The sequence below is a fragment of the Carassius auratus genome, chromosome 2, assembly GCF_003368295.1.
Source record: "Carassius auratus strain Wakin chromosome 2, ASM336829v1, whole genome shotgun sequence".
Lineage (NCBI taxonomy): Eukaryota > Metazoa > Chordata > Actinopteri > Cypriniformes > Cyprinidae > Carassius > Carassius auratus.
In genome coordinates this window covers 20,391,441-20,419,173 of record NC_039244.1, presented here as the reverse complement: position 1 = coordinate 20,419,173, position 27,733 = coordinate 20,391,441, and the positions used below count along the sequence as shown (strand labels likewise).

General features: G+C 36.2%; 1 protein-coding gene across 3 annotated transcripts; it reads left to right on the top strand.

The window, feature by feature from the left end:
- The first annotated feature begins 519 nt into the window (after positions 1-519).
- Positions 520-26,933, top strand: LOC113120025 (UDP-glucose:glycoprotein glucosyltransferase 1-like). Of its 3 annotated transcripts, XM_026289851.1 has the most exons (41): positions 520-590; positions 1,423-1,570; positions 1,659-1,738; positions 2,058-2,188; positions 2,285-2,397; positions 2,919-3,093; positions 3,218-3,314; positions 3,422-3,503; positions 3,615-3,715; positions 4,268-4,367; positions 6,161-6,221; positions 7,123-7,214; positions 7,806-7,956; positions 8,047-8,166; positions 8,594-8,679; positions 8,941-9,076; positions 9,343-9,474; positions 9,706-9,870; positions 10,529-10,649; positions 11,182-11,280; positions 11,858-11,881; positions 13,827-13,921; positions 14,695-14,901; positions 15,047-15,178; positions 15,253-15,383; positions 16,766-16,861; positions 16,948-17,050; positions 17,413-17,492; positions 17,696-17,885; positions 18,709-18,867; positions 18,961-19,046; positions 19,144-19,228; positions 21,040-21,128; positions 21,210-21,314; positions 22,024-22,108; positions 22,694-22,876; positions 23,288-23,448; positions 23,698-23,812; positions 23,903-24,019; positions 24,110-24,275; positions 25,410-26,933. In XM_026289851.1, the coding sequence occupies exons 1-41, from the start codon at positions 554-556 to the stop codon at positions 25,433-25,435; spliced, it is 4,662 nt and encodes a 1,553-aa protein (XP_026145636.1). In that variant the 5' UTR covers positions 520-553; the 3' UTR covers positions 25,436-26,933. The 3 variants fall into 3 exon arrangements, with proteins under 3 accessions (XP_026145636.1, XP_026145645.1, XP_026145629.1); XM_026289860.1 differs by lacking the exon at positions 11,858-11,881; XM_026289844.1 differs by lacking the exon at positions 11,858-11,881 and having other exon boundaries at positions 21,040-21,314.
- The last annotated feature ends 800 nt before the right edge of the window (positions 26,934-27,733 follow it).

The window sequence follows — 27,733 nt, the reverse complement described above, 5'->3', positions numbered from 1 at the left end:
GTTTGAGTATTCATATCTACCCAAAGACAATAAATACCATATGGCTTATACAGAAATGTATTTCTGTCGGTATAATACAATATTACACTAAAGTAGCCTGGCTGTTTAAAAACAAACAAAAAAAATAGACACGGGAATAAAACAGGCATCGTAGACAGTAGCGCAATAAAAATATAAAACGGAAAGATCTTGCAATCACATCTTTTGTCATTATTTTCACGCATTATCCGTACAAATCCAGTTTCCATTCTAACCCTTTAAAATCTGAGTCAAAGGCTCTTGTGCGCTCTTCTTGAGCCAAAATGGCTCTTATGACTAATTAGCTGTCTAACATATGGCCAGTAAAAACATTGCATTATATTGTTGTCTTTAATCAAATTATTGATATTTCTTAACCAATATCGTATATATGTCATTCATACTGCAGCTACAGTGGTACTTATAATATTGTATATGATTTTGCGTGTACTTAAAGCCATATTTCTGGAAAGGCACAAAGAGCAGATCCTACACATGAACCGTGGGACGGACCGCTCGCTCATACCGTCCAAACATGGCAACTCACGAAGCAGATCCAGACGCCGGTGCTGGTATGATTGCTCACTTTATTCTTAGCATTATTCTGTCGCATTGCTTTTATTGCAATGATAGTGTGTGTGAATACGCCGCTTAATGGATTTTGCAATTGGGTCGAAGCAAATGTATGTGATTAGTCATCCTTGCACAGTTATAAGGACTACCATTGCGCTACATAGATAAGTGAGCTCATTTAAACGTTGAATTCTGATTTTTAGATTATTTTCTGGTTATGTTCCAAGAATATGTGAATTCCGTCGCATTACATTCACATAACCCTCACATAATCGAATTGCAATCCTTTGAATTATGATTATATTTATACTATTTTGTTTTCCTTAATGCGTTTACATTTGACCAGTGTGTCAGTTAGATGGCATAATTATTTCATTAATCCGCGTAAAATATGCTTTGAAAGAAGTTGTTAATGCAGGAAGTTAACGAGAGCCCGGAACTCCTGCTCGACAAGAACGTTGATTGGATGAGGCTAATCACTATGTCCACGTTGAGTGCTCTGATTGGCTGAGAGTCAGGTCGCGCTGTCAAATGAAGTGAAATACAAACAATGCACAAACATATGGAGGCTTTGTCTGTTTACCTATGTGGTATATATTTACGCGTTTTGTGATTAGTCTTTGCAAGAATTTTATGTCAGTTTTTTTTTTCTAATTTGATGTGTTCAACGTAGTTACAAGTGGACAGTTTGAACGTTTGTTTCACTTTCTTTTTGAATCGTTTAATCTATGCATAGCTATGGTTCAACCGCTTACGCATTTGGAACATTAGTGGTGTAGCATGACCATTTAGTCCCCTCCTCAAACAGGCGAATCGCTTTCATTTTCTCAGGCTTTTGTGGGAAAATGTGGATGTTGTGTGCTGCACTGCTGGCTCTGTGCTCTGTCCACTCTGTCCACTCTGTCAGTGGGGACTCGAAAGCTGTCACAACAACACTGACCACTAAATGGCCCTCAACACCTCTTCTGCTAGAGGCCAGGTTAGCTTGAACACACAATGGTGACAACATAGTTAATTGTTTTATGCTACAGTTTACTAATAATAAAAGATGCCTTTATATTCTACAGTGAGTACCTTGCTGAAGAGAGTCAAGACAAGTTCTGGGACTTTGTGGAAGCCACTAAAAATATTGAAAAGGATCATGATGGTAATATTTGCTATGAATCCTGTCTCTTACTTTCATTTGTAAGACATGCTGAGGCTTGTCAACCTGTTTGTCTATTTTTTCATGAGGCTGTGACTCTTTGAAATCTTGTATTCAAATGATGCATTGTGCAACAGGGCTGATGTGCTAAATGTCATGTATTAAAAATGTTTATAATTATATACTGCAGTATGCTATGCAAACAAATTAATGCCAAGTTACTTGCGGTCAATAAAAATATTTCCGAAAGTACCATCATGGTGTCGATGCTCTTGACATGCTCTTGGCCAATCCGATTACCAAATTGCTGTCCATATTTCAGACACTGATCGGGCTTACTATGATCTGATCCTGAAGAGAGCCAGTGCACTGCTGAGCCCAGTGCAGCTAAACCTGCTGAAGTTCGCCCTATCTTTGAGGGCCTACTCAGCCACCGTCCATTCCTTCCAGCAGGTGAGTAAGGACTCTAAACAGCTGTTTAATGTAAACTCATATTGATTCTGAAGAAAACATATTTGACACCGTTTGTTGGACTGTTTGTTTATGTAGATTGCATCTAATGAGCCTCCTCCACCTGGCTGTAAAGCGTTCTTCAATGTACATGGACAGACATCTTGTGATACAGAAAGACTTAAAGTCATGCTGGATAACGCCTTAGAACGGTGAGTAACAGCAAGACCTGCTGTGACCCCCCCCCCCCCCCATCTAACATTACCCACTATTTTTGTAATATATTTACATATCCTCAATGGTCCCATATCCCCTTATAACTATATTTAGAATTTTTCATGTCTAACAGTTGGACGAACATCTACATAAAAAGCCTTTTTCAAATTGTATTATATTTATTGTGCTTGAAGTTTTCATGGTTTAATTAGAGACTACGTAAAAGATTTTTACTTTTATAAATTAATTTGTCTCATGTCTGGGCTATTTAAATATTGAGGGTAAAAAGTACACTAAAACACCTAAAACCTACACTTTCATATATATATAAATACTTTTAAATGAATGTATTGACATTGTTCAGCGTCAACTAACCTAAACACAACCAAAACTTTTTTAATATTATATATATATATATATATATATATATATATATATATATATATATATATATATATATATAAACATATATGTATTTATGTGTGTGTAACATTTTTTTTTTTTTTTTTTTTCTTAGGCCCAAGCCACACCTGTTCAAAGGTGATCACAAATTCCCCTCAGCCAATCCTGATGCACCCATTGTGATTCTTTATGCTGAGCTGGGCACCACAGAATTCTCCAGATTCCATCAGCTGATGCTGGCCAAAGCCAACAAGGGCCTGATCACTTACGTTTTACGTCACTTTATATCTGTGAGAATTAAAACTCTTAGTATTTTAATGATAAGGGGGTTTAAATAAATACATTAAATACATTTAAAGGGGTTTAATTCATTTAAGATGAGTAAGCCTTCCATATTTTCTGTCACCCATGCAGAACCCCAGCAAGGGTAAAGTGCTCCTGTCTGGATATGGAGTGGAACTGGCCATCAAAAACCAAGAGTACAAAGCCAAGGATGACACACAAGTTCAAGGTACGATAGCAGCCAAAAGTCTTCGTATTGTGGATTTGAAAGAAAGTTTTAAATACAGAATATTGTCTTATTAGCAAACTCATTTATCTTTTCTCCACTTTTCACAGCTGGAGCTGATGTGAATGCCACTGTAATAGGTGAAAACGATCCTGTGGATGAAGTCCAGGGCTTTCTGTTTGGCAAACTCAAGTAATTTAAAACTCTATACACATTAAAGATTGTTCCCTATTGAGTAAAATGCATCCCTATGTTTGAAATGACAAAACAGTGTGTCTTAATAGCACATGTTGTATTTATCAGGACCAATTATCCAGAACTTAAGGAACAGCTGAAGGAACTCCGGAAGCATTTGATTGAGAGCACCAATGAGATGGCCCCACTTAAAGTCTGGCAGATGCAAGGCGAGTGTTTGTGAATGTTATTTTGATGCAGAATGATATAAGATATGCGTGCTACAGTGTTTTTACCATGGTTAAGGTAGCGGAGCCTCTTGTACCATTGTTTAAACACATATTTTGGCACACTTATTTTAATGTCACTACTTCAAGGCCTTTCAAACTCAATTATTATTTAACCTGTGACTAAAGGAGCAGTTGGGTAACACAATAATCATTCAGACGGTATGCAAATGGAACATTTTCACATTGTTAATTAGCTGTGGTTCTGCTGGCCTTGTGTAGTTGTCACACACAGCTCCCTCTAGCCCAGAGCTCATTACTGCTCTATCAAGGTAAACTCATCAGAGACTAGCCACATTTAGCAAAACCTTTGAGCCAACACACACAGAGTTAAATGCACTATTCCCAGCATTACTGGAAAGTGCTTTGGCACATCAAATTCATTATATGTAGAATCTGAGACATTGGCTTGTCAAATACAGGTCATGGCTTTTTCAAATAAGATTAGACAGAAATACAAGTTTGAATAACATGTTCTTTATCCTTCTCCTAAAGATCTCAGCTTTCAGACTGCCGCCCGTATCCTGGCAGCTCCCTCTGTGGACGCTCTCAATGTCATGAGGGATTTGAGCCAGAACTTCCCCACAAAAGCCAGGTAAATAACCACCTGTTCATTATAAACACTGAGTCCTAACCAGACATGGAAAAGCAAGCAAAATTGTTAGTTTTCTTATTTTGAAATATCATTGGTCTGAAATCCTACTCCACCTAGCTGTATCTTGAACATTGAGTATGTTCTGATTGGCTGAGATTTCAATGCTTTGCACAGTATTTCACTTTTAACTAAGGCTGTAAATTGATTTGATTGATCAGCAACTGATGCTGGAAACACTGTTTCCTAACCAGGTGTGGCATAACTTGTTTATCATAGATGCAAACTCCTCACCTTTTGGTGAAAATTCACCTTTTTGAGATCAAAATAGGTCACAATTTGTGTAGATTCGATGATAATAATTATTATTATTTTATTATTTTATGATTGCGTGTGTGGCTGTTTTTTCACAGTACCAAACCAATTCTGTACCCGCTCGAAATCAACGGCATTCAAACTCTCTCGTGTGTTTTTGTGTGCGCGCTCTAGTTTCAAATTTCAAAACAATAAGTTACTATTTACAACGTGTTTTTGCAGCATTGAGTATTGTAGCCAATCACAGGGATCTCTTTTGAAAGCAGTTGCCAATCAGAGGTGTTTATTTTAGGTTAGTCAGAATCCGCTCTGAGTTCTACACAGTCACATATGTTCCTGTTATTATGAGATAAAAAGAAAGCATTCATGGTGTAAATAAGATATTCATTGTGTAGTTAGTTATTGATTATATCAGTATACGCGTTAGTAAGCTTGGTCAATTGCACTATAAGGGAAGCGCACTTTGCTCGGATTCTCTACATGCTTTATTCATAGTTTGAAGAAAAGTTTTGTCCGTCTAAGAGGGCCAAACATCCACGTATACTGATTCAGGTGTAAAAAAAAAAAAAAAAAAAATGTTGTGAGTGATTCCGCTAAATTGTCCCATGAATCATTGCTATGATTGACAGTGATAACTGTAGCAATGGATGAAATGAAGCCGATGTCAAAAAAGAGCTGTGCATTAAGGGATGCAGAGCAACAAGTTAGCAGCTTTTACAGTTTTTGATGTGTCCTTTTAAGGCAATGTTTAAAACAAATTCAAAAATAATGCATTATTTAATTATTCTAAAATTAGTAATTAACTTAATTTGTAGTTCTCTAGTTAAGCATTTAAATAGTTAACCCTACTAGTCTGTTGGGATGTATTTATTTATTTTTAAATGATGTGAGACTTTGTGATTTCCTGCATTTGCTATATACTGTTCTGTAAAAAAAAACCCTGGCAACAGACTGCCCAAATCATCAAAAAGTTTATTCCGAGTTGGATGTTTTTACTGTCTTCTAAGGTTTAATTAACACTTTAAGGGGGAAAAAATGAGCCGTCAGCAGTTATGCTGAAAATGATATGCTTTATTTGGCTCAGACAGCACAGCCACAGCTAATGTGTTTAAAATGTGCCGCCCACACTAAAATGGAATTTTGTTAAAGTGATTCTTGACATCATGGAGTATAATACACAGTCCTGTATCACCCAAAGCAATTAACTGCAGCTCTGACTCATCGACTCTTGAGAGAGAGAGAGAGAGAGAGAGAGGAATTTTTTTTTTTAAATTATTATTATTTTTTTATATCTGAATGTAGACTTGCATGACATCAGTGAACGCAATCTCTTCTCTATCTAGTTAAACAGCTTTGATTAAACCAGTCAGCACAGACATTTTTGTGCTGATTATAGTAACCTATGCATTATAATGAATCACCATGATGAACTAATGAATCATTTTCAGTATAACCACTCACATTTCTCTTTCCCCTCTCAGGTCCATAACAAGAACAGTGGTTAATTCAGAGATCCGGAAAGAGATTGAGGAAAATCAAAAGGTAAGGGCTACCATTGTCCTTTTTTTCCAGAGTCCTTTTCTCAAAGCTGTAGCGTCAGCAGGTATTCTTATTCCCTATGTTTTTTGCTGCACTGCTGCGATAATAGACTCAAGTAAGGGCCCATAAAGTCTTTGTTTTTTGCCTCATAATTCTCATAATTCAAGTCTTAAAATGATTCTCTAAAATGAAAAAAAATGAACGTTAGTTATAAAGTGTGTTGTTTTTTTAATGAAATGGAGAATCGTTCCTCTACACCCCTCTGCTTGTTTTCTTCACGTTCCTCTGTATTGGAACGTGTGTAAACACTTTTGTTTTGTCGCTGAAAAGGTAATGAATGAAGGAATTGCAGTTTATACGTGGCTTCATTCATTGTTTCGGTCATTTCCTTTCTGTGATTAAAACTGCTTCTTGCCTCTTGTAATGAGGACGTGTATCGGAACTGCTCCTCATTCCTCACTGTAATTGCATGCTGGGAAACTTGATGAATGGAGCCTCTTATAGGTTCTCTAACGAGCTCTAATGCATGTGCCTTTAGCTAATAACAAACATGAATGCCACGGATAAAAGCATGGATATATAGAGTGTAAATGGCCTAAGGCTCAAAAGAGTCTGTTTGAATTATAGATCATATTGAGCATCTCTTTCAACTTTTGTTTTAAATTGAATTAAATTTATGCATTTAGCAGACGCTTTTATCCTAAGCATTCAGGCTATCAATTTTTACCTATCACGTGTTCCCGGGGAATTGAACCCCCAACCTTGCAATGCTCTACCAATTGAGCTACAGGAACACTGTTTGAAACATATGTTTCATCCGGGGATTAGCAACCCACAGGGCTTGGGAGGTTATATTAAAGCTAAATGTGAATATGTCATACCTAATGTCTTATTTTTTCTCTAGTATTTTAAAGGGACGTTAGGTCTCCAGCCAGGGGAATCGGCTCTGTTTATAAATGGATTCCATATTGACCTGGATGTGCAGGATATTTTCAGGTATTACATATTGTATATTAAAAAATTATAATTATTAATAATAATTAATAATTTATTTATAAAAATGTAGCTAAAATAATAATATAGTATTTCATATTTATCTGTATTATACACTACTGTTCACATGTTTAGCACATCAATTTTCTTTCTTTGTATTTTTTTGAAAGAAGTCTCAAGTCCCAAGGGTGCTTTTAATTGCTCAGAAATACAGGAAAACAGTAATATTGTGAAATATTAATTCTATTTGAAATACATTTTTTATATGTGAGTGTCTTTTGTTTTTGTTTTTTTTAAAGCTGACTTTTTTTCAGGATTCTTTGTTCAGCAAGGTTCAAAAGAACACTTTATTTGAAACGGTGAACTGAATTTAAAAGTGCCTTTACTGTTACTTTTGATCAATTTTATTGCCTCCTTTGCTGATTAAAAGCTTTAATTGAAGAAAAAAAAAAAAAACACTTCCGGACCATAAACCTTTGAATATGGTGTTATTTATATGTCTTGCAGTAATATAAGTAATGTGTATCTTAATAAAGTGTGATGTATTTGTTAATGTAATGCTGCAACCCTATATATTGGGTGTTTTTTTTCCAGTGTTTTTGACATGTTGAGGAATGAGGCAAGGGTCATGGAAGGTCTGCGTAGTCTGCACATAGACACACCCTACATCCACGACATCCTCAAACTCCACGTCCAACCCTCAGACTCTGACTACGGAGTGGACATCCGCAGCCCTGCCGTTAATGTGAGCCACATGCTGGTGGTGTTGTTTTTTGTTAAAGCTGTATTCTGGCATTGACAATAGAGAATAAACCCTTTTTTTCTCTTTCTCCAGTGGATTAACAACCTGGAGACAGACGGCAGATATGCCTCCTGGCCCTCTAATGTGCAGGAGCTGCTGCGGCCCACCTTTCCTGGAGTCATTCGACAGATCCGGAAAAACTTTCATAATCTGGTAAGTATCCCAGGTGCTCTATAAATAAGACGGTTTCCGTCAGACATTAACAATTTCACAGTGTAAACCCCCACACTGACACTCACTGACAAGCTACACAATATCGCGTTCATTATTGAAGGCGATTCATCTGCGATAATGAACGCGAAATTGCGTAGCTATACAGATAAATATGAAATACTATATTATTATTTTAGCTACATTTTTATAAATAAATTATTACTTTTTAGACTTGTAGCATGTCAGTGATCTACGGCTCTGTCTATTAAATGCCGCTCCATTTAAAAGCAAGTGATGGCGATTTACCGCTAATCAGGGAACCGGCTTTACTGACGAGATGCGTGTGACAGTCGCATGCGATATATCGCCCATCCCTACACCGAGCTAAATTCTGCAAATCATTTCAGTATGTGTTTCGTTCTGACAGGTGATGATTCTGGATCCGACTCTTGAGAACACGGCGGAGCTGATCAGCGTGGCTGAGATGTTTTACAGCAACAACATCCCACTCAGGTCAGTCTGAAAATAGACCCAACATTAAGATTTGAAAGCTTGTTCAAATCTGGCCATCATCTTGTACCATTCACACCCCCTTCATTTAACCTTTTTCAGTGTCTCTCAATATATAATAAAGGCATTCAAACCCATAAACATTGTCTCTATATATATATTCTGTAATTATAGACTTGGAAGTGGTTTGTCAACTCTGTAAGCTGTTTTATTGGAGTTATTGTGTCTCTCTCTGGTGATTTCTATGTTTCTGTCTGTCTGCAGGATTGGACTGGTGTTTGTGGTGAATGATTCTGATGAGGTGGATGGGATGCAAGATGCAGGTGTGGCTCTACTTCGAGCTTTCAACTACATTGCTGATGACGTTGACAGCCAGATGGCCTTCGATGCCATCATATCTGTAAGTCAACAACATAATCAGTGCTTTATACAACATCAACTTACTGGTGGACAGATATGAGTTTATATACTATTATATAGGCTATATTTTTATGTGATTACAAATTTACAGTTGTTACTTCTGTAATACTTTAGTTTATTATTTACTGCCACACTGGCATATAGGTTTGCCTAATAGACTTTAAAATAAAATACATTTAGTTTTTAATGAAGAGGGGAGTTGAATGTTTGTCCAGGGATGTGTTGTGATCATCTTGTGTCTTTCAGATGTTGAACAGAGTTCCCAGTGGAGGCAAACTGAAGGTGGAGCATGTGGTGGGTGTGTTGGAGAAGAGATATCCCTATGTAGAGATCAGCAGCATCCTAGGACCCGACTCTGCCTACGACAACAACAGAAAAGTGAGCGATTTGTTTTTCTAATGTGTGTGTGCTTTGAATATTTCAGCAGTACCCCATTTCAGATGTCATATTTGTGCCAAAAGAGACAGAATGTAGTGGATAAGGATTGGGTCAACTCTAGAGATGAAGGATGTTACTGTAATCCAGAGGTGGTTCCTGTGCTGATAGATCGTTGGGTCTCCCAGTAACCGTACCACTTATTGAGGTCATACATGTTTTGTGTCTCCGCAGGAGGGAAAGGCATATTATGAGCAGACTGGTGTTGGCCCACTGCCTGTGGTGTTGTATAATGGAATGCCTTTGCAACGTGAGCAGTTAGACCCAGATGAACTTGAGACAGTCGTCATGCACAAGATCCTGGAAACCACAAGTTTTTTTCAGCGCACCGTCTACCTGGTGAGAATTGCATGTCTGTCACTGAAACAGAGGTTGCACATCATATCATTGCACCCCCTAACCAAAAATAAAAGCTAAAAACCATCATCAGTTGGCTATATTTCTCTGTTTCCATAACAGTTATAATGGAAGCAATCTAGTTTTATAAAGATTCAGAACTCGTTTACAGAGTAGTTAAGGTGCCATGCAATCTGTAGTCTTGCATGATTCACTTTTTATTTTAATTATATATTATTTAAGTATTTACTGCCAGTTAAGATTCTGCAAAAAATAAAATGCATAAATACATAAAAGGAAAGTATCATACATTACATGAATCCATTTACATTTAGTCATTTAGAAGATGCTTTTATCCAAAGTGACTTACAAAGTAGAAGCTGTCAGACCAATGAGAGAGCAACAATATACAAGTGCATATATATATATATATATATATATTAAATAGAATAGGTAAGTGCTACTATTAATTGTTCAGGTTATGGCGAAAAGATGTGTCTTTAGATGAATCCATATTCATATTGCAAGGATAATGCAGGTGTGTATATATAAAAAATAAATAAACTCTCACACACACACATTTTTGCATTTATCTGAACTATAGTTTAGGGTTATTTATTGTCAGAGTCTTCTTTTAAAATGCTTCCCATGATCCTTTCAGGGTGAACTGAACAGTGACCATGATGTGGTGGATTTTATCATGAATCAGCCCAATGTGGTCCCACGAATCAATTCCAGAATCCTGAGCACCAGCAGGAATTATCTGGACCTTTCTGCCACCAGTGAGTTCTTGTCTGATGGGTTCATAGCACAATTGTGTTGCTTCAGTGTTTTGCTGCTCTCCGGTTCTTTTCTTTTGAATCATAAGTAGCTTTTCTTCCTGTAAACCAGCTAGTTTGAGATCTACAACATGTAGGCTCTCGGGAATGGACATCTTCCTCATTGTGCATTCTGTGCTCAATGTCTTGTTTGTTCTTGATAGCCTATTTATTTACAAAAACGTACAAATGAGACTGCGCCAATGATATTCATAAACTGCTTTGTTTTTGCAAGGAATTTGAAACTGAATTTTAATAGCTTTTGAATAGCATATTTGCAGTTTTTCAGGAAGCTGAGAAAGTCTAATTTCAGTCTGAATTCAACTAGCACTTGATGATCAGAAACCGCTGCATTTCAAATGACTTTATTTGGATTCAATTATGAATGTGAATGTACCTCTAACAGAGAAGAAAGCACAAGCTTATTTTCAGTTTCTTCGCCAAGTGTTTGGCATCAACTAACCTCCAAAAAAAACCCAAGTATTTTCTTTTCCAGACAATCATTTTATTGACGAATATGCACGTTTCCTCTTTCTGGACACCAAAGACAAGAACGCAGCGGTGGCCAACAGCATGAATTACATGACAAAGAAAGGTGAGGTGATTGCTGCTATTGATCTCCTTGAGAAACTCAATTCTTCCAACCTTCTTCTGATCTCTGGCCTACATAAACACGTACCATGGAGAGTAACTCTATGGGACCTTTATTAAATATGTAATTTTGGTTGTTCTGTCCATTTTACATTATTTACCAGGTGCACATTGCAGTTTTTGGCAAAACAGACCAAATTTCAGAAGTAGTCAGTCCAAATTAGCGTGAGCCCATTGTTTTTTTTAACGGCAAAAGACGGTTTGCGTTACTCCAAGCTCTTAGTAAATCCGGCAAGGTCCTTCAGTTCGCTTTGGAGAATGAACAGTAAAATGCAAATGAAGACGACTGACATGGATTGGTGACTTATATCAGTTTTGTCACTCATTCTGACATGAAAGACATTTAATGTCATACAGTCTGTTTTGTCTTTTTAAGCAAATCTCATGATATAATCTGACAGGCAACACTCATGGAGAACAGAACAAATTACAGTGTACACCTGGTTTAGACCTCAAAAACTGTGTACCATTAAATATATCTGTCTGCCTTCATTTGTGTTTTTCTTGAATGCTGTTTTCAGGGATGTCAACCAGGGATGCTTCTGGTAATTGCATTGAGCTGTTATACTCACTTAACTGACAGCCCACTTCCCATAGATCTCATCTAAACATACAGTGGCCGAGTGCAAATATAGTCAGAAAATTCCTACATTGCCATCATTAACACAAGCCGATCTGTTGCTTGAAGGAATATTCTGGGTAATTTAAAACGTAATGTCTGTGTACCACATGTGTGGCATGCTGTCGATTACCACAGTAAATCATTTTGACTCTGTCTCTCAGTTTGTGTGCACAAATGGGAATGCATTTACAGGAATACACTTCTAATGGAAGCCTAGCAGGTCAATGTGCAGTGTTAAGAGCCCAACATTTTTTGTGCGTTTTTTCGTATTCACCATACTTTCCTATCAAAATACATGCTATGGATGCGAAAAAAAACACAGAAAATCTAACCTGATCCGAAATTGTTTATGACGGAAAGTTTCGGAGGCAGTGTGTCAATCATGTTTACACAACGTTAGGGTGTATTTATTTTTCAACGTGTAAAAATTTTGGACGAAAATTTCGTAGTGTGCAATGGACTTTTCATGTCTATTTTACTATCACACTGTTTAGAAAGTACAAACATGAAAAAGGTTAAGATGCTCTGGATCTCTGTTAGTATTGGTATGTATGTATCAGTAGCTCCTGACCGTAAATTTAGGTGGGGTAGATTCTGGGTCGTAGCATATGAAAAAACATTTTGTAAACTTTATATTCTAATCTCTGAACACATGCGTACAAAATGTTGGCAGAGATGTCCTTGCGTTATCCTGTGGGTTGCACGCTAATGTTGATTGACAGGCTTGGAGAACAGCATAAAATGCTGTATTATAAATACTATAGCATTTATCACTTCCAAATGTTTTAGAATGTTACAAGTTGTGGAGCAATTCGGGTGAGGAAAGACGATCATATGTCTATTTTTAGAATAATAATAAAACAAACCTAATATAACCGTATAAAGGCTATTCATGAGAGCACATTTAAACTAAAGGATTTATACTATGTTAATTTGATCCACTACTCCAAGTAGAAAAAACAGACATGCCAACTAATCGAAAATCTGAAAAATATTTGTTGAAGAATGCTGTACACATTTAAAACGTATTATTGTTTCAGTTTATATAGAGGTCTATGTTGTGGATTAATATTTTGGTGGGGCTCTGCCCAACCTGCCCATATAGATGTATACAAGGATCGCACGATGGAAGTGTGACACAATATATAGACGTGAAATTACATCAATAATTCAATATCTGAAATTTCGAACCTCAAAAGGGCATATTTACAGCTACGTCTGATGTTAGCGCTTCAACAAAAATATAAGCCTCATATTCTTAAATGCTCTGGATTGCTAGACTTCCATTATAAACCAAGTGCATTCCTTTGAATAAGGTTTTGTTGTTTAAAATATACCGAGCAACAACTCTAAATTATTTTCTGTGGTCATTGACAGTATGCCACTGATGATATTGATAGTTAAAGTTGTCCCAGAATATTCCTTTTCAAGTGTTTCTGCAAGTTTTAAGTTTAGTTTCTTATGGTTGTTGTTGTTGTTGTTGTTTTCTTTCCACTAAGTGAAGAAGTTTTCTGAAGCTTGCTATTGATTTAAGCAAAGCTGTGCATTTGTCATCTGTCAGAACTGTCAGTGTTTGATGGATGAAAGAGAATCTCTTTCTATCCCGTGGCCCCCTGTAATATCTTTCTTTTACAGACGTTTACAGGTTTATATCTAGGTTGAAATTGCCTGTCTGTCTTTGTGTAGCACTTTGTGTGCTACTTGAGATACATCTCGCCTTTTTAACTGTTAAAACCCAAGACAAGCCAGAATGCTGTCAGTTCCTCCCATCATTTTCCCTCACCTTTTTAGTTTGCATGAGGAAACCGCATGTCTCTTCCGTGTGTAACTTCCTTTAGCCCATGTCTCTGTCCTTCTCTGACTTGCAGATGATGGCATCATCCGTCCAGTGACTTTCTGGGTAGTCGGTGACTTTGACCGGCCCTCGGGACGACAGCTGCTGTACGATGCTATACGTCACATGGTAGGACAATGTCACTGAGCCAGTTCTGTATATAGTTTATATTGTTACTACCCTTATTTCTGAATCTAATCGAAATATGTATTCACACAATGTGACATTAAATTGCACTTCAGTATTTGTATATCTGTATTTGTACAAATTACTGTAATAAAAAAATAAAAAAAAATAAAAAATATATATATATACATAGCACACATAGCTTTGATCCTATGTTATGTTATGTTGTGTTATGTGCACATTCTTTGGATTATTAGTTTTTCTTTGTCTTGGCATTTGGCAAATATTATTTTTGGACATGAATTCATAGACCCAGGCACTGGTATTCTTTGCTGGATTTTTCCAGTGTTATTTCAGTATTATTTGTATACTGGTATAGTATTTATTATTTCACATGAATTCTAGTGTTAGTAATTTTGTTATGTGCTTTTGACACTTTTATTAGGTTATTTGCAATGTTTATTTTACTTTTTTTTTTTTTTTTTTAATAATCCGTTTTGGTAATAGTCCTTAAACATGTTTTATATAGTTGCAAATGCAACATTTATAATTTACTAATATTTATATTTTGTTTTATTTTGGCTTTATTTAAATTAAATATACCTGTATCCATTTAATTTTATATAAAAAATGGATATTTCTAACATTAAATCTAGCATTCTGTTTATAAGGTTGTCTATAACAACTGTTAAATTTATATAACCGCTTTAATGTGTATGATAGAGTGGAAAAACACGTCTAAACTAATCATAATTTTGTCTTTTTTTTTACTTTAGAAAACCAGTAATAATGTACGATTAGGAGTGATCAATAATCCCAGTGAGAACCCGTCTAATGAGAAGAGCCTGATCGCTCGAGCCATATGGGCAGCCATGCAGACCCAAACCGCCAACAACGCCAAAAACTTCATCACCAAGATGGCTAAAGAAGAGACAGCACAGGCTCTTTACGGAGGGAGAGACATTGCAGAGTTTGCTGTCGGGGTAAAATAAGCTCTCATGTAATTCATTTACAGTTATGATGGATTATTTGCTCAGGGTTATTGCTGCTGCGGATGTCACTTTTAAACTGCTGAATTCAATATAGAAGCAATTTAACCAGATCCTTCTACATTTTTCTGCACTAAAGGGCATGGATGTTCCTCTGTTTAAAAGTGCATACGAGTCCCCTAATATGAACTTCCTGTTGGCTCACTCTGCCTACTGTCGGGATGTCCTCAAACTGCAGAAGGGCCAGAGAGCTGTGATCAGTAATGGAAGAGTAAGTAAGACATTTGTATAGCAAGACTTCTGATGCCGTGAAAGCTCTTCTCATTCTATTCTTTTTCTCCGCAGATCATTGGTCCATTGGAAGAAGGGGAGGTCTTTAACCAGGATGATTTCCTTCTCCTGGAAAGCATTATCCTGAAGACATCAGGGGAGCGTATTAAGGGCAAAATTCAACAGTTAGGCATGGTAGAGGACAGGTATGCTAGACCAATCCTTTGTAACAGGTTACAGACACTTTTGTTGGTTGATGCAGATGTTCAAATATATATAACATAAGCTGTTTGCTTGCATAACCAATAGTAGAGCTCTAAACCACTGAGTACAGAAGGTCCTTCTGTCAGAGCTGTGGAAGAATTGCAATGCATTACACATTACCATCATATGTACTTTCAGTAGTAATTACTTCCTCTTAATTAAGTAGAGATGTAATAAACATGCCGTTTTATGTGTACTTGGTGGAAGAGCAGACTGAGACAGTGACACTATGTTCATTATCCTCTCAGTAAACTTTTAGAGGGCTGATTCTTGAAGTGTAGTCTGTAATAGAGGAGGCAGTCGTTGTCTTTATCAGAGCTTGAATCTGGAACATGGCCTCTGTGAGAGAGTTTGAGCAAACGTTGCCTTTTACTAAGCTTTGGTTAGAACATCTGTATTTGATTAGCTATGGTGCTTATGTGGGCGACACAGGTTCAAATCTGTTTCTATTAAATATGTAAATATCTCAATAAGTGACAAAATACAAAAAATATATAACTTAATTATAAATTAATAATAATAAAAATGTATGTATAAATATTAAAATAAATATATTAAATAATTAATATATTGTAAATAAGAATAAAATAAATAAATAAAAGATAAAATAAATAAACCAACAACAAATACTTTAATTATTTGTTTCACCCCACTGTGAAAGTTATACTGTTATTAATTGAATGAATGAATCTAATCTAAATGTACACAATGTGGCAATTAATCTCAATAAATTATAAATTAATATTTAGATAAATTAAAGTAATAAGCTATAATTTATTTAAATGTAATTTTAAAATAGAATATTTCTGAACATAAAAACAACCCAAATATTTTATTTAATTTTATTTTATTATTTATTTTATTAGATTTTTTTTTTTTATTGTCCTTTGGTGTATGTTCAATGTGTACACGCATATGTAGATTAACCATGTTTTGCAGGATATCTGCAACTTTTAAATGTGTGTGACAGAGTGAAAAATCTAGTTTAGAACTAACCATAATTTTACCATTAATGTCATTCAAGTGCCATAATATTAATTGAATCAGAGAAATTATTTGTACCACTACTCAGTTGGGTGAAAAGGTTGTGTTCAATTGTCTGTGCCAATAAAACGATTGCTAATTCTCTAATCCTCTTGCTATGAACACGTCTATAGAGATGAACACAAATGAATGAAGTTTCTTAGCAAGATTCTTTTCAAACTGAATATTGTTGAGATTTCCGAATACTATGTGAAACTGAACTTTCGCATTCATGTCTTTGTGTCGAGTAGATTTTGGACTTTGGCCTCAGTTTGTCTGTTTTGTATGCATTGTGATTTAGAGCTAGTGATCTGGTGATGAAAGTGGACGCACTGCTGTCCTCCCAACCCAAAGGTGAGGCAAGGATCGAGCACACTTTTGCAGAAGACAGATACAGGTATGTCATACTACATCTTTTCATACCTGGACATATCTAAATCCTCAGAATTCAGTTGTCAACTCCCTCTCCATTTCTCTTCACAGCGCTGTAAAAGTCAGACCAAAGGAAGAGGAAGTGTACTTCGATGTGGTAGCCGTTGTGGATCCAGTTACCAGAGATGCTCAGAAACTGGCACCCCTCCTCCTGGTGAGAACTTCAGCCCACCTTCACATGAGCAGGACATGTGTAAACCAGATGGGTACAGAGTCTATCAGCAAGTGCTGGACTGGATCATGCTAACCAGCCAAACCTTGACCCCTTGATGATGTTAGAGCCATTATTATTTATTTAGAATGTTTAACAAAGGATGTTGATCCAGAATCATGTCCTGCATTAGTCATCACAGGACATTTGGTCCCTCTCGGTGACATTTCACCGGTACACTCAGTCAGCAGTCGGTCTGCATTTGTTGCCTTTGTTTCTGAGACCAGCTGTCGTCGAGAGCAGGTTCATTAACTTGTTTGTACCTTGACTCATGTCACTTCCTGTTTCTCTATGTGCCCACTCAGGTGTTGAAGCAGCTGGTCAACGTCAACCTGCGAGTGTTCATGAACTGCCAGTCCAAGCTCTCTGACCTCCCACTGAAAAGGTTAGAGGAGAGACACTGTCAGCACATGCTCTATTACAGAGTCACCTCCACATTTCACTGCTTACTTGAAGTTTTTACCGGCTACAATAGCATGGGCCATGACAAGATATAATTTACTCTGAAGTGCTACATTATTGTTAGATTATATTTTGAAATGTCTTGTGTGTGTGTATATAATTAATTATTATTTTTTTTTTTCTCAGTTTTTATCGGTATGTTTTGGAGCCAGAGATTTCATTTATGGCGGATAGCAGCTTTGCTTCTGGTCCGATGGCTAAGTTCTTGGATATGCCACAGTCGCCGTTGTTTACTCTCAACCTAAACACCCCCGAGAGCTGGATGATTGAGTCTGTCCACACGCGCTATGATCTGGATAACATCTACCTTGAAGAGGTAGGATTTCTCATCACTCTCACTGACTCATGAAGTCTAGGTCAAATAAGGTAAAGAGTTGGTTGTTTTTCTTAGGTTATCATAATTATCCATTTACCGTATTTTCCGACTATAAGTCACACGACTGAGTATAAGTCGCATCAGTCCAAAAATACATCATTGATGAGGAAAATAACATATAATATATAAGTCACACTGGACTGTAAGTCGCATTCATTTAGAACCAAGAGAAAACATTACCGTCTCTATGTTTTTAGTGTAGACTAGAGGAGCACTGAGCAGCATAGAGCGCCCTCTCGTGGCTATGGACGGTAATGTTTTCTCTTGGTTCACTCTCTTAATTCATTTCTCTTGGGTCATGTCAAGTTAATTTTGATAAATAAGTCGCACCTGACTAAAAGTCGTAGGACCAACTAAACTATGAAAAAAAAAGTGTGACTTATAGTCTGGAAAATACGGTATCTTTTCAAGCCTGAAATATAAAATCATAATAGTCAGAAATATATGTAATAATTTATTTATACATTATACTTTATTATTTAAAATGTTTATAAAATCTTATAAAAACATTATTATTATTATTATTATTATTTATTTCAGGCAATCAGTACTTTACATGAGTTCATTAAAGCATAGTTATTAAATTACAGACATTTTACTGTTGTTTTTGTTAGTATTAAATTACAGACATTTTATTGTTGTTTTTGTAAGTATTATTATAATTTTTCACCAGATGCATTTTATTTGTGTTATATTACACATTTAATTAAGCATATTTATTATTGTGATCATTAGTATTCAAGTCATATCGTCTAATTTGCAGATTGACAGTGTCGTGGCCGCTGAGTACGAGTTGGAATATTTATTACTGGAGGGTCATTGTTTTGACGTAACAACAGGTCAGCCGCCCCGTGGGCTACAGTTCACCCTGGGCACAGCCTCAGACCCAGTCATAGTCGACACCATTGTCATGGCCAACCTGGTGAGTGGACATCATAGATTCATCTGGGAAATAACTGCTGGTTTTCTTAGAGGTCACTATTGCTCACTGAGATTGCTCTTTGGTCTTTAATAGGGTTATTTCCAGCTGAAAGCAAACCCTGGAGCTTGGATTCTCAGACTGCGGAAAGGCAGGTCGGATGATATCTACAAAATCTACAGGTACCCTATTATGGCGTGTCAGACGCCTGTCTCTCTTAATGTCCTTCTGTCTCTTCACTTGATTGGTCGCTTCACTGTTTTAATTCCCCTGTCGCAGTCACGATGGCACAGACTCTCCAGCCGAAGCTGATGATTTAATCGTCGTCCTCAACACCTTCAAGAGCAAGATCATTAAAGTCAAAGTAAGTAATAGGTGTTTGATCTGGTGTCGGGGTGAGGGCACATGCAAGGTCTTAGTCTCTAGTTTGAGGGTATTGGCGGAGATAAATGTCACAAATGACAAATGCTCAGGCGGCTGTAGACAAGAGCAGGCAAGATAGTCGTTCCTTTTCTGCGCAGCTGGAGAGATGGAGAGCGAGAAAGTGTCTTTACATTTCCAGTGTGTACTCTTAATATCTGACAAGCTGTCACATGTCAGTCGTTGTGTGGGCGTGTGTCCAATGTGAAGTCTGCTGTTTCCTGTGGGGCTGAGGATGAGTGTGTGTTTTTATATATGAATTTTTGATATGTTGTGGCTTTAAGTGTACAGCATGTGCTAGAGGGAATGTGCTTGTTTATGCAGCAGTGCTTGTCTCAGGATTTGGATCCTTGTTTCCTTCTTAAAAGACGGCAGTTGCGTTCACTTCACATCACAAATAATTTCACCTGCCAGTGTCTAGTACATTGAAAAATACATTTAATGTCCCTAATATTTCTTACTGGTTGTGAAACTGTAGTTTGCATTTGATTCAAATTTGTTTGTCCATAGAACAAATAATTTTATTAGTGAGTAATTTGGAATGACGCTAATACAGAAAACAATACAGAAAATACTTTAAGCTTCCTAGTTAAACATCTGAGATCTTATTTGGTGATGTTATGATTAGATTAGATAAATATATAGTTACAAGTTACCAACCCTAAATCAATCCTAACCCTAAGGGTAATCCAAACCGTAATGCAATAGTAAGTACATGTTGTTAATTAATACTTCCCAGGCCTTAAGTGTACAGTTACACTGTAATAAAGGCACCGTAAATTAATTTTACCGCTTTTTCATATGCTCACCAAGGCTGAATTTATTTAATCATAATGGTAATATTGAGAAATATTATTACAATTTAAGACAACTGTTTTCTATTTTTATATAATAAAATAAAATAAAATGTACCGTATTTTTCAGACTATAAGTCGCATCAGTCCAAAAATACGTCATAATGAAGAAAAAAACATATGAGGGCTATAGACGGTAATGTTTTCTCTTAGTTCATTTCTCTTGGTTCATTTCTCTGTTCATGTCAAATTAATTTTCATAAATAAGGCGCACATGACCGTAAGTCGCAGGACCAGCCAAACTATTAAAAAAGTGTGACTTATAGTCCGGAAAATACGGTAATAGCAAATCTGATCAGTAGCGAGTATTCAGTGTTTCATGATCCTTCTGAAGTAATTTTATGCTGATTTGGTACTTCTAAAACATTTCTTATTATTGTTAATGTTGAGACTTGTGGAAACCATGATACTTTTTTATTTTTTATTATTCTTTGAGGAATTGAAAGTTCAAAACAAAAGCCTTTATTTAAAATAGAAATGTTTTTGATTATAGAATGAATACTTGCTGAATAAAAGTATTAATTTCTTTGAAAAAGAAGACTCCAGACTTTTGAACAGTATTGTAGATGGGACACCAACCTTTTAAGTAGGTAATTTGCATATCATTGATTCATTCACGTTAGTAAGGAAGCAGATTGTTAACATTTACTTATGTTATTACATTGCATTTAAACCATGCTTTATTTTGCGATTCCAAAATGGCTAATAACTCCAGTTTATTTACTAATTAATTCTCTACCCCTCCTGTCCCCCATGTCTCACAGAACCAGGACTCTGTGAGCAAGTCCTTGATCAGAATTTAACCGCATGTGGATCCCCGAATGTTGCAATCACATGTGCTCGACATTAGTGCTGATGGGATTTCATGCATATATTCCATTGCCCTATATCATGTTTGCAGGTGCAGAAAAAGCCTGATATGATGAATGAGGAGCTTCTTATTGATGGAACCCATGAGAACGACTCTGGATTCTGGACATCTCTCACCAGGTACAAAGTGTTGCCTGTTGAGTTCTACTGTAGCGCTCTCTTACAGTGTTTGTCTATAATGGTTCTTTCTTTCTCTTTCAGAGGATTTACTGGTGGTTCAAAGCCAGAAGAACCCAAACAGGAGAAAGATGATGTCATTAACATTTTTTCTGTGGCGTCTGGCCACCTGTACGAGAGGTTCCTCAGGTAAACAGCTGCTTTGAGTTCGATTTTACAGATCCAGCATTGCAAGTGATATATAATTACGTCAAAATAAAATCTCCCTGCTTTCATCCAGTACAATATCCAGTAAAACAATTTTGATCATTTACATAAAAACATAATGCTTAACAGATCATACATGAAAATATACTATATGCAAATAGTTATTAATGTCATATTTATTAAAGCTTGATTATTATATTTTAATATTCCTGAACTACTGGCCAGCATAATCCGTCAGGACTGTCGTTGTTTGTACAGAAAATAAATGTTAGCACAGAGCCCTTAAATGAATCATGACATATGACTTTAATATTGTTCTTGTGCAGCAGAAGTTGCTACAGTTTTGACATGTAATACAGTCCTCTTGTGTGTATATTATGAAATACGGAAAAATAGCACACATACTTTGCATCTTTTAATTTCACATATTAAGGAAATGCAATAAATTTAATGTGACCGTCTTAACTTGGGTCACATCATGACTTTTCATGACATTTTCATCCATTTCCCTTCCTATAGTTCTGATTAGGCCTGTTTTTAAATGCTGATCTTTGTGACTTCCTGTCTCATTAGCTGCAATGTTATTGGTTGTGTAATGCAGCTCAGTTTAGAAGGTCACTCGCATAACTCTTCTGCGGCCTGCCACTGCAGGCACTCTGTTTTGAGCTTTGGCCTCTTTCTGTCTCTGCAGGATAATGATGATGTCTGTGCTCAAACACACCAAGACACCCGTCAAGTTCTGGTTCCTCAAAAACTACCTGTCTCCGACTTTTAAGGTACTGGATACAAGATTTAACATGATGGCACTGCTGCCAGACCCTTATGTCATATATATTATATTTATAGTCAAAAATTCGGCTTTGCCATCAAATAATTAAATGATATTTAAATATATTAAATAACAAACATTAATTTTTTTTTGGTTTAAAAATTGTTCATATTATTACTGTTTATACTGTATTTGACAAATAAATGCAGCCTAATTACAAAATATATTATTTTCTATATGCATTTTTTTTTATTATTTTTTTTTTTCAATAAAATATATTTATTTCTATATTTATATTATTTAAATTAAGAGTTTTCAGTAACCATTATGCCAGTGTCGCACGATCCTTCAGAAATCATTCTAATATGCTGATTTGCTGCAAGAATAATTCCTTATAATTGTATTAATGTTGTAAACGGTTGTGCTACTTGATATTTTTGTGGAAACCTTGATGCATGTTTTTCACAAACCTTTGAATGAAAAGAAAAAACAGCATTTATTTTAAATAGAAATCTTTTGTAACATTATACTGTCACTTTACTATGGTAGTGTGTGTGTATATATATTATGTATTTTTGTCTATCTTTTGTAGGAGTTTATTCCGTATATGGCAGAGAAGTATGGTTTCCAGTATGAGTTGGTGCAGTATAAATGGCCACGCTGGCTTCACCAGCAGACAGAAAAGCAAAGGATCATCTGGGGATATAAGATCCTGTTCCTCGATGTGCTCTTTCCCCTGGCTGTGGACAAGTTCCTCTTCGTAGATGCGGATCAGGTACAGAAACATAGCAGTGCAGTTGTGTGGCATGAAATCCTGCCTCTAGTAAGCATTAAGCACAAGTCTGCTCTTATGAGATTTATTTTTGAAAGTCTGTGTACAAACTGGTCGGTTACTGGGATTGCATAGCGGTTGTTGTAATATGGGGTGTTTGTTATGCAATCATGCATGCACATTACACTGATGATGATACACTGCTGCCACCTCTGGGTAAAGAAAAATACAGCTGGAGTTTAAATCGAAACAATAACTACACTAAATAAAAAATTCTAATATTTAAATATTTAGTTTCTTCTGCAGGTTTTCTTTTGACCATATCATGTCCTGATCTCATTTCCAACAATTGGTCTGTAAATACAAAGACACCCAGTCTGGGATTGACAAATGTTGCTGTGCTTTTACCTGCAGATAGTTCGCACAGACCTGAAAGAGCTGCGGGACTTTGATCTGGAGGGAGCACCGTACGGTTACACGCCTTTCTGTGAGAGCCGAAGAGAGATGGACGGATACCGTTTCTGGAAGTCTGGCTACTGGGCCAGTCATTTGGCTGGACGTAAATACCACATCAGGTAAGAATGGTTTGCTGAAATTGTTGTCTGGCATTTTGATCTACCTAATTGAAAATGATGATAATGTTTTCATTTCATAAGATTTTCCAGTGCATCAAATGATTTGTCTACTGTAGAGCTGTTTTACAGCTGAAATTGAATTTGTTTCGTAACTGAAATTATTTTTTTTACTGTGAAGCTGCTTTTAAACAATCTATATAAAGCTCTTTATAGATAAGGTGACTTGATTTGATTTTGTGTGCTCATCAGTGCTCTATATGTGGTCGATCTGAAGAAGTTCAGGAAGATCGCAGCTGGAGACCGACTGAGAGGCCAGTACCAGGGTCTGAGTCAGGACCCCAACAGCCTGTCCAACCTGGACCAGGTGGGATGTTCTTTCCTTTACAGAAACGGCTTCAACACTGGGCTTGGCATTTGGGTGCTTCATTGATGATGTTTTTATCCCCCCTCTCAGGATCTTCCCAACAACATGATCCACCAGGTGCCAATAAAGTCACTTCCTCAGGAATGGCTTTGGTGTGAGACCTGGTGTGATGATGCATCTAAACAGAAAGCCAAGACTATAGATCTGGTAAGTCCATTGTTCTCACACACTGTTCTATTTTATGTTTGTTTTTTGTTTTTTTGTCAGTAAATGACACTTTGTATTTGTCTGTCTTAGTGCAATAACCCACAGACAAAAGAGCCCAAGCTGCAGGCTGCTGTGCGTATAGTAGCCGAGTGGAGTGACTATGACCAGGAGATAAAGAAAATCTACAACAACTTCCTGGAGGAGAAAGAGAGAGGCACGACAGTCAGCTATCGGCAAACAGCCAGAAAACAGCCAGGTGAGACCAGACTCTCTTTTTCCTTTTTTGTGTCTTGTGGAAGATATTGAATGTCAGTGTAAGTTTTAACCTGTTGAATAACACTTTCCACAATTATGGTACTAATTTGGACTTTTAATATATGGTGTTTAACCACTTCACCAGGGGAAAATAATTCTACAGCAAAGTGTATACTTAGAACTTAAAAACCCTGACATGTATGATTTTTGTTGCATTTTTACAACAAACCTAAAATGGGTAACTTTTTTACTTCCTTGGTGTAACAAATAAAAAGGTTGTTTAGGTTTGAAAGAAGGAGCTTCATGCAACTAACTTTTATAATTTTTCTTTAAAATAAACTGAAAATCAACACTGAATTGAACTTCAAAAATACTATGTTTTTTACACTACTGTTTAAACTTTTTTTTTCTTCTTTAGGATTTTTTTGTTTTGGAAGAAGTCTCTTATATAGACCAAAGTTGCATTATTTTTATATAAAAGAGTAATATTATAAAATTACACTTTTTAAATATCTGATTTCTATTTTAATACATTTTAATATGGCATTTGTTCCCGTGATGCAAAGCTGACTTTTCAGCTGCCAATACACTAGTAATTATTGTCACATGGTCGTTCAGAAATCATTTTAATATACCAATTTGGAGCTCAAGTAGCATCTCTTACTATTATCAATGTTGAAAATTGTGGTTCAGCTTAATATTTTTGCGGAAACCATGATGGAGTTTTTTTTTTTTTTTTTTTTTTTCAGAACTATTTGATAAATGAAAAGTTTCAAAGAACATCATTTATTTGAAATAGATGTCATTTGTAACATTCCAATTGTCTTTCATTTCACTTTGATAGATTTAATGCATTCTTGCGGAATAAAAATATTAATTCCTTTCAAAAAGTAATTATCTGTCCCCAGACTTTGGAACAATAGAGTATGATTTTAAATCATACAGTTGAGAAGGTTGAAATCTTTGAGCTGGAACATGCCTGTTTAATTAATTAATAACATCTCTACTTTAGAATAAAATCTCTTTAGAAATATAATAAACACCAAAGTTTTGCCTAAATGTGCAAGGTGCTGAATAGCTTTTTATAATGGTTTGCTTAATTTGAGTCTCTTTCTGCTCTTCCTCACTCTGTCAGGTGGTGACAAACACACCGAGCTGTGAGCTGATGCAGTGTGACCGAAGAACAGGGGACTCTGTTCAAAGAGTCGTCTTTTCTTCAACCTTTTTAAACCAAGCCTATCCTCCAGGAATGGGTTGACATTCGTGCTGAACTTGACTTGAACAGAATTAATGCAAAACTCCCTCTTTTGTATCTGAATGCTAGTGGACCTGTTGGGGTTCTGGGTAAACGACACGAGCAGAGGACGTCTCCTCTATCCATGCACTTCTGATATTTCCCCTTCACCCCCATCACACTTTGGGCCTTGCATATGCTATAAACAATACCAGCTCCTTTAGAGACTGGTCTCGACTAGTTGAGGTAGTACCATAGGGAACAACTTAATTGAACGAGAAACTGCATGAGCGCAATTTTAATATTAAAGCAGATTTAACACGCTCTCATGAGAATGATTATTAAATCATGAAACATGAGATGCAGACTGTTCATTTAAAAGCCACCCATGGTGTTGAAATGCCACGGCAACAAAGTGATGTCATAATAGTGAGACTTTAAAGCACAGATCATTTCCTGTGACACATCACAGTTCAGGCTTCATTAAAAAATTCAGATTCATCTTTTAGTAAGCAAGCCAGCACTAGTCTGTTTTTGTGATTCTGAGTGTTGTTTCCATTCAGCAAGGCAGTTTTGCACAAAAATGTTAAAATCTCATCAAAATCCTTTAACTCAGGAATCAGCTTTTCGGCCAATTTTTTCACAGTTAGATATTTTTTTTTTCTTTCTGTTCCACTGATGAAAATTTGCATTTATTGAAAAATCTCTGGGGGCATTGGAAAGGTCCCAAAGTGTTGTCACAGTCTAATGTTGGTTCATGGCTATTCCACATTAAAATGATTTATTAAGGCAGTCAGTTAATGAAACTCAGTCAGTGGTCCTTTTAGAAGGATTAGAATGATTTTAGAAGATCACAAGAGGTAAAAAAACAACTTCCTTTCTTCAGAAAAGCTGCTAGCAGGAAATTACAGGTGTTTGTTTAAATTTTGTTTTTGTTTATTTTCTTTTAGCATCACTGGATTTCAGTAAGTCATTGATGTGGTTGCTTTTTCCAGAATATTTTATTTATTTATTGAAATTTTTTGGCCGGATGTCTCCATTACTGTGGTAACGCTCTTGTGGGTTTGAAAGTTCCCTCTGTTGACCACTAATTTCATATATTTGATCATAAACTGTGGGCTGGGAGACTCTGTCGGCATTTAAGTAATATAGATATGTGCAGACCTTCCTGGTTATTACCTGGAAATCGCCAGTAGATCCCAGAGTCTGTGTAATGTCAGGTTTTAAAGTGAAAAAAGAGGCGGGGCTTACACAGTGGCTTGTGCATCATTCTGTTTGAGAGGTACATTACAGTGTCTTGTGGTTTATTTACGGAGTACACTTAATATGGGGGAAAATTACAGATTTAGTCAATACTATGATCCTTTGGAATTGCTGTAAGATTAATTATGGGATGACTGTTTTGTAATAAAGGAATGTACCAAATGGCTTTGTTCATTTTTTTTTTTTTACAGTCTGCAGCTAATTATTATATTATTATTATTATTATTAGTAGTAGTAGTAGTAGTAAGATTTTTTTTTTCTTTCCACTACTTTTAGGGGAAAAAAAAACCCAAATCATTCATTGCAATGCATTATGCTACCAAATGATGGCAGCACTATCCAGTAAAACTATGACCATAATGTAGTGAGAGATTGATCACCTTTCTTCGAGATGCTCTCTCCCCTAGATTATCCTGGAATTGGAATAGAACTTTTAAGTGCAAGTAAAACCAAACATTTCTTAAGCCTTTGCATGGACATGATGTGAATAGTAGGTACTTTTCGTTTTCCCATCACTAACTGTTGCCTTCTCAAAACAATATTGCAGATTTAGTGTTGTTTATTGTCATACGTCATTATAAAGTGGGCAGAATTGTATTATGCGCATATAAAGTTAATACCAATTTGGTCATATTTGCTTTTGCAGCTTTCCCATATTTGTGATGCATTTTCTTGTTATTTGGACATTTATGTCTCTCACATCTGCATTAAGATGGCATGACCTTAATCTGTCATTCGCCAATAATGCATTTTTACCATTAGTTTCTTCCAAGTTAGTTTCTTTTCAGTTTTGACATTTTCTAGATAATACTAGTCTTCCAAATCATCTTGAATATTGCAGTTAGCACACAAATTAGTCAAGTAAACACCTCAAACGCTTGGTATTACACAACACATGTGTCCCTGACTGCTAGATGGTTTAATGTATTGTGAAGGGTGCAGATGGTTAGATTTTTAGATTT

Bases quoted from the DNA above. Each gene is read 5' to 3' on its own strand.
- LOC113120025 (XM_026289844.1), top strand. From the start codon at position 554: ATGGCAACTCACGAAGCAGATCCAGACGCCGGTGCTG. The intron at 17,051-17,412 runs GTGAGAACTTCA...GTGCCCACTCAG, and splicing joins AACTGGCACCCCTCCTCCTG to GTGTTGAAGCAGCTGGTCAA. The intron at 21,315-22,023 runs GTAAACAGCTGC...CTGTCTCTGCAG, and splicing joins CTGTACGAGAGGTTCCTCAG to GATAATGATGATGTCTGTGC.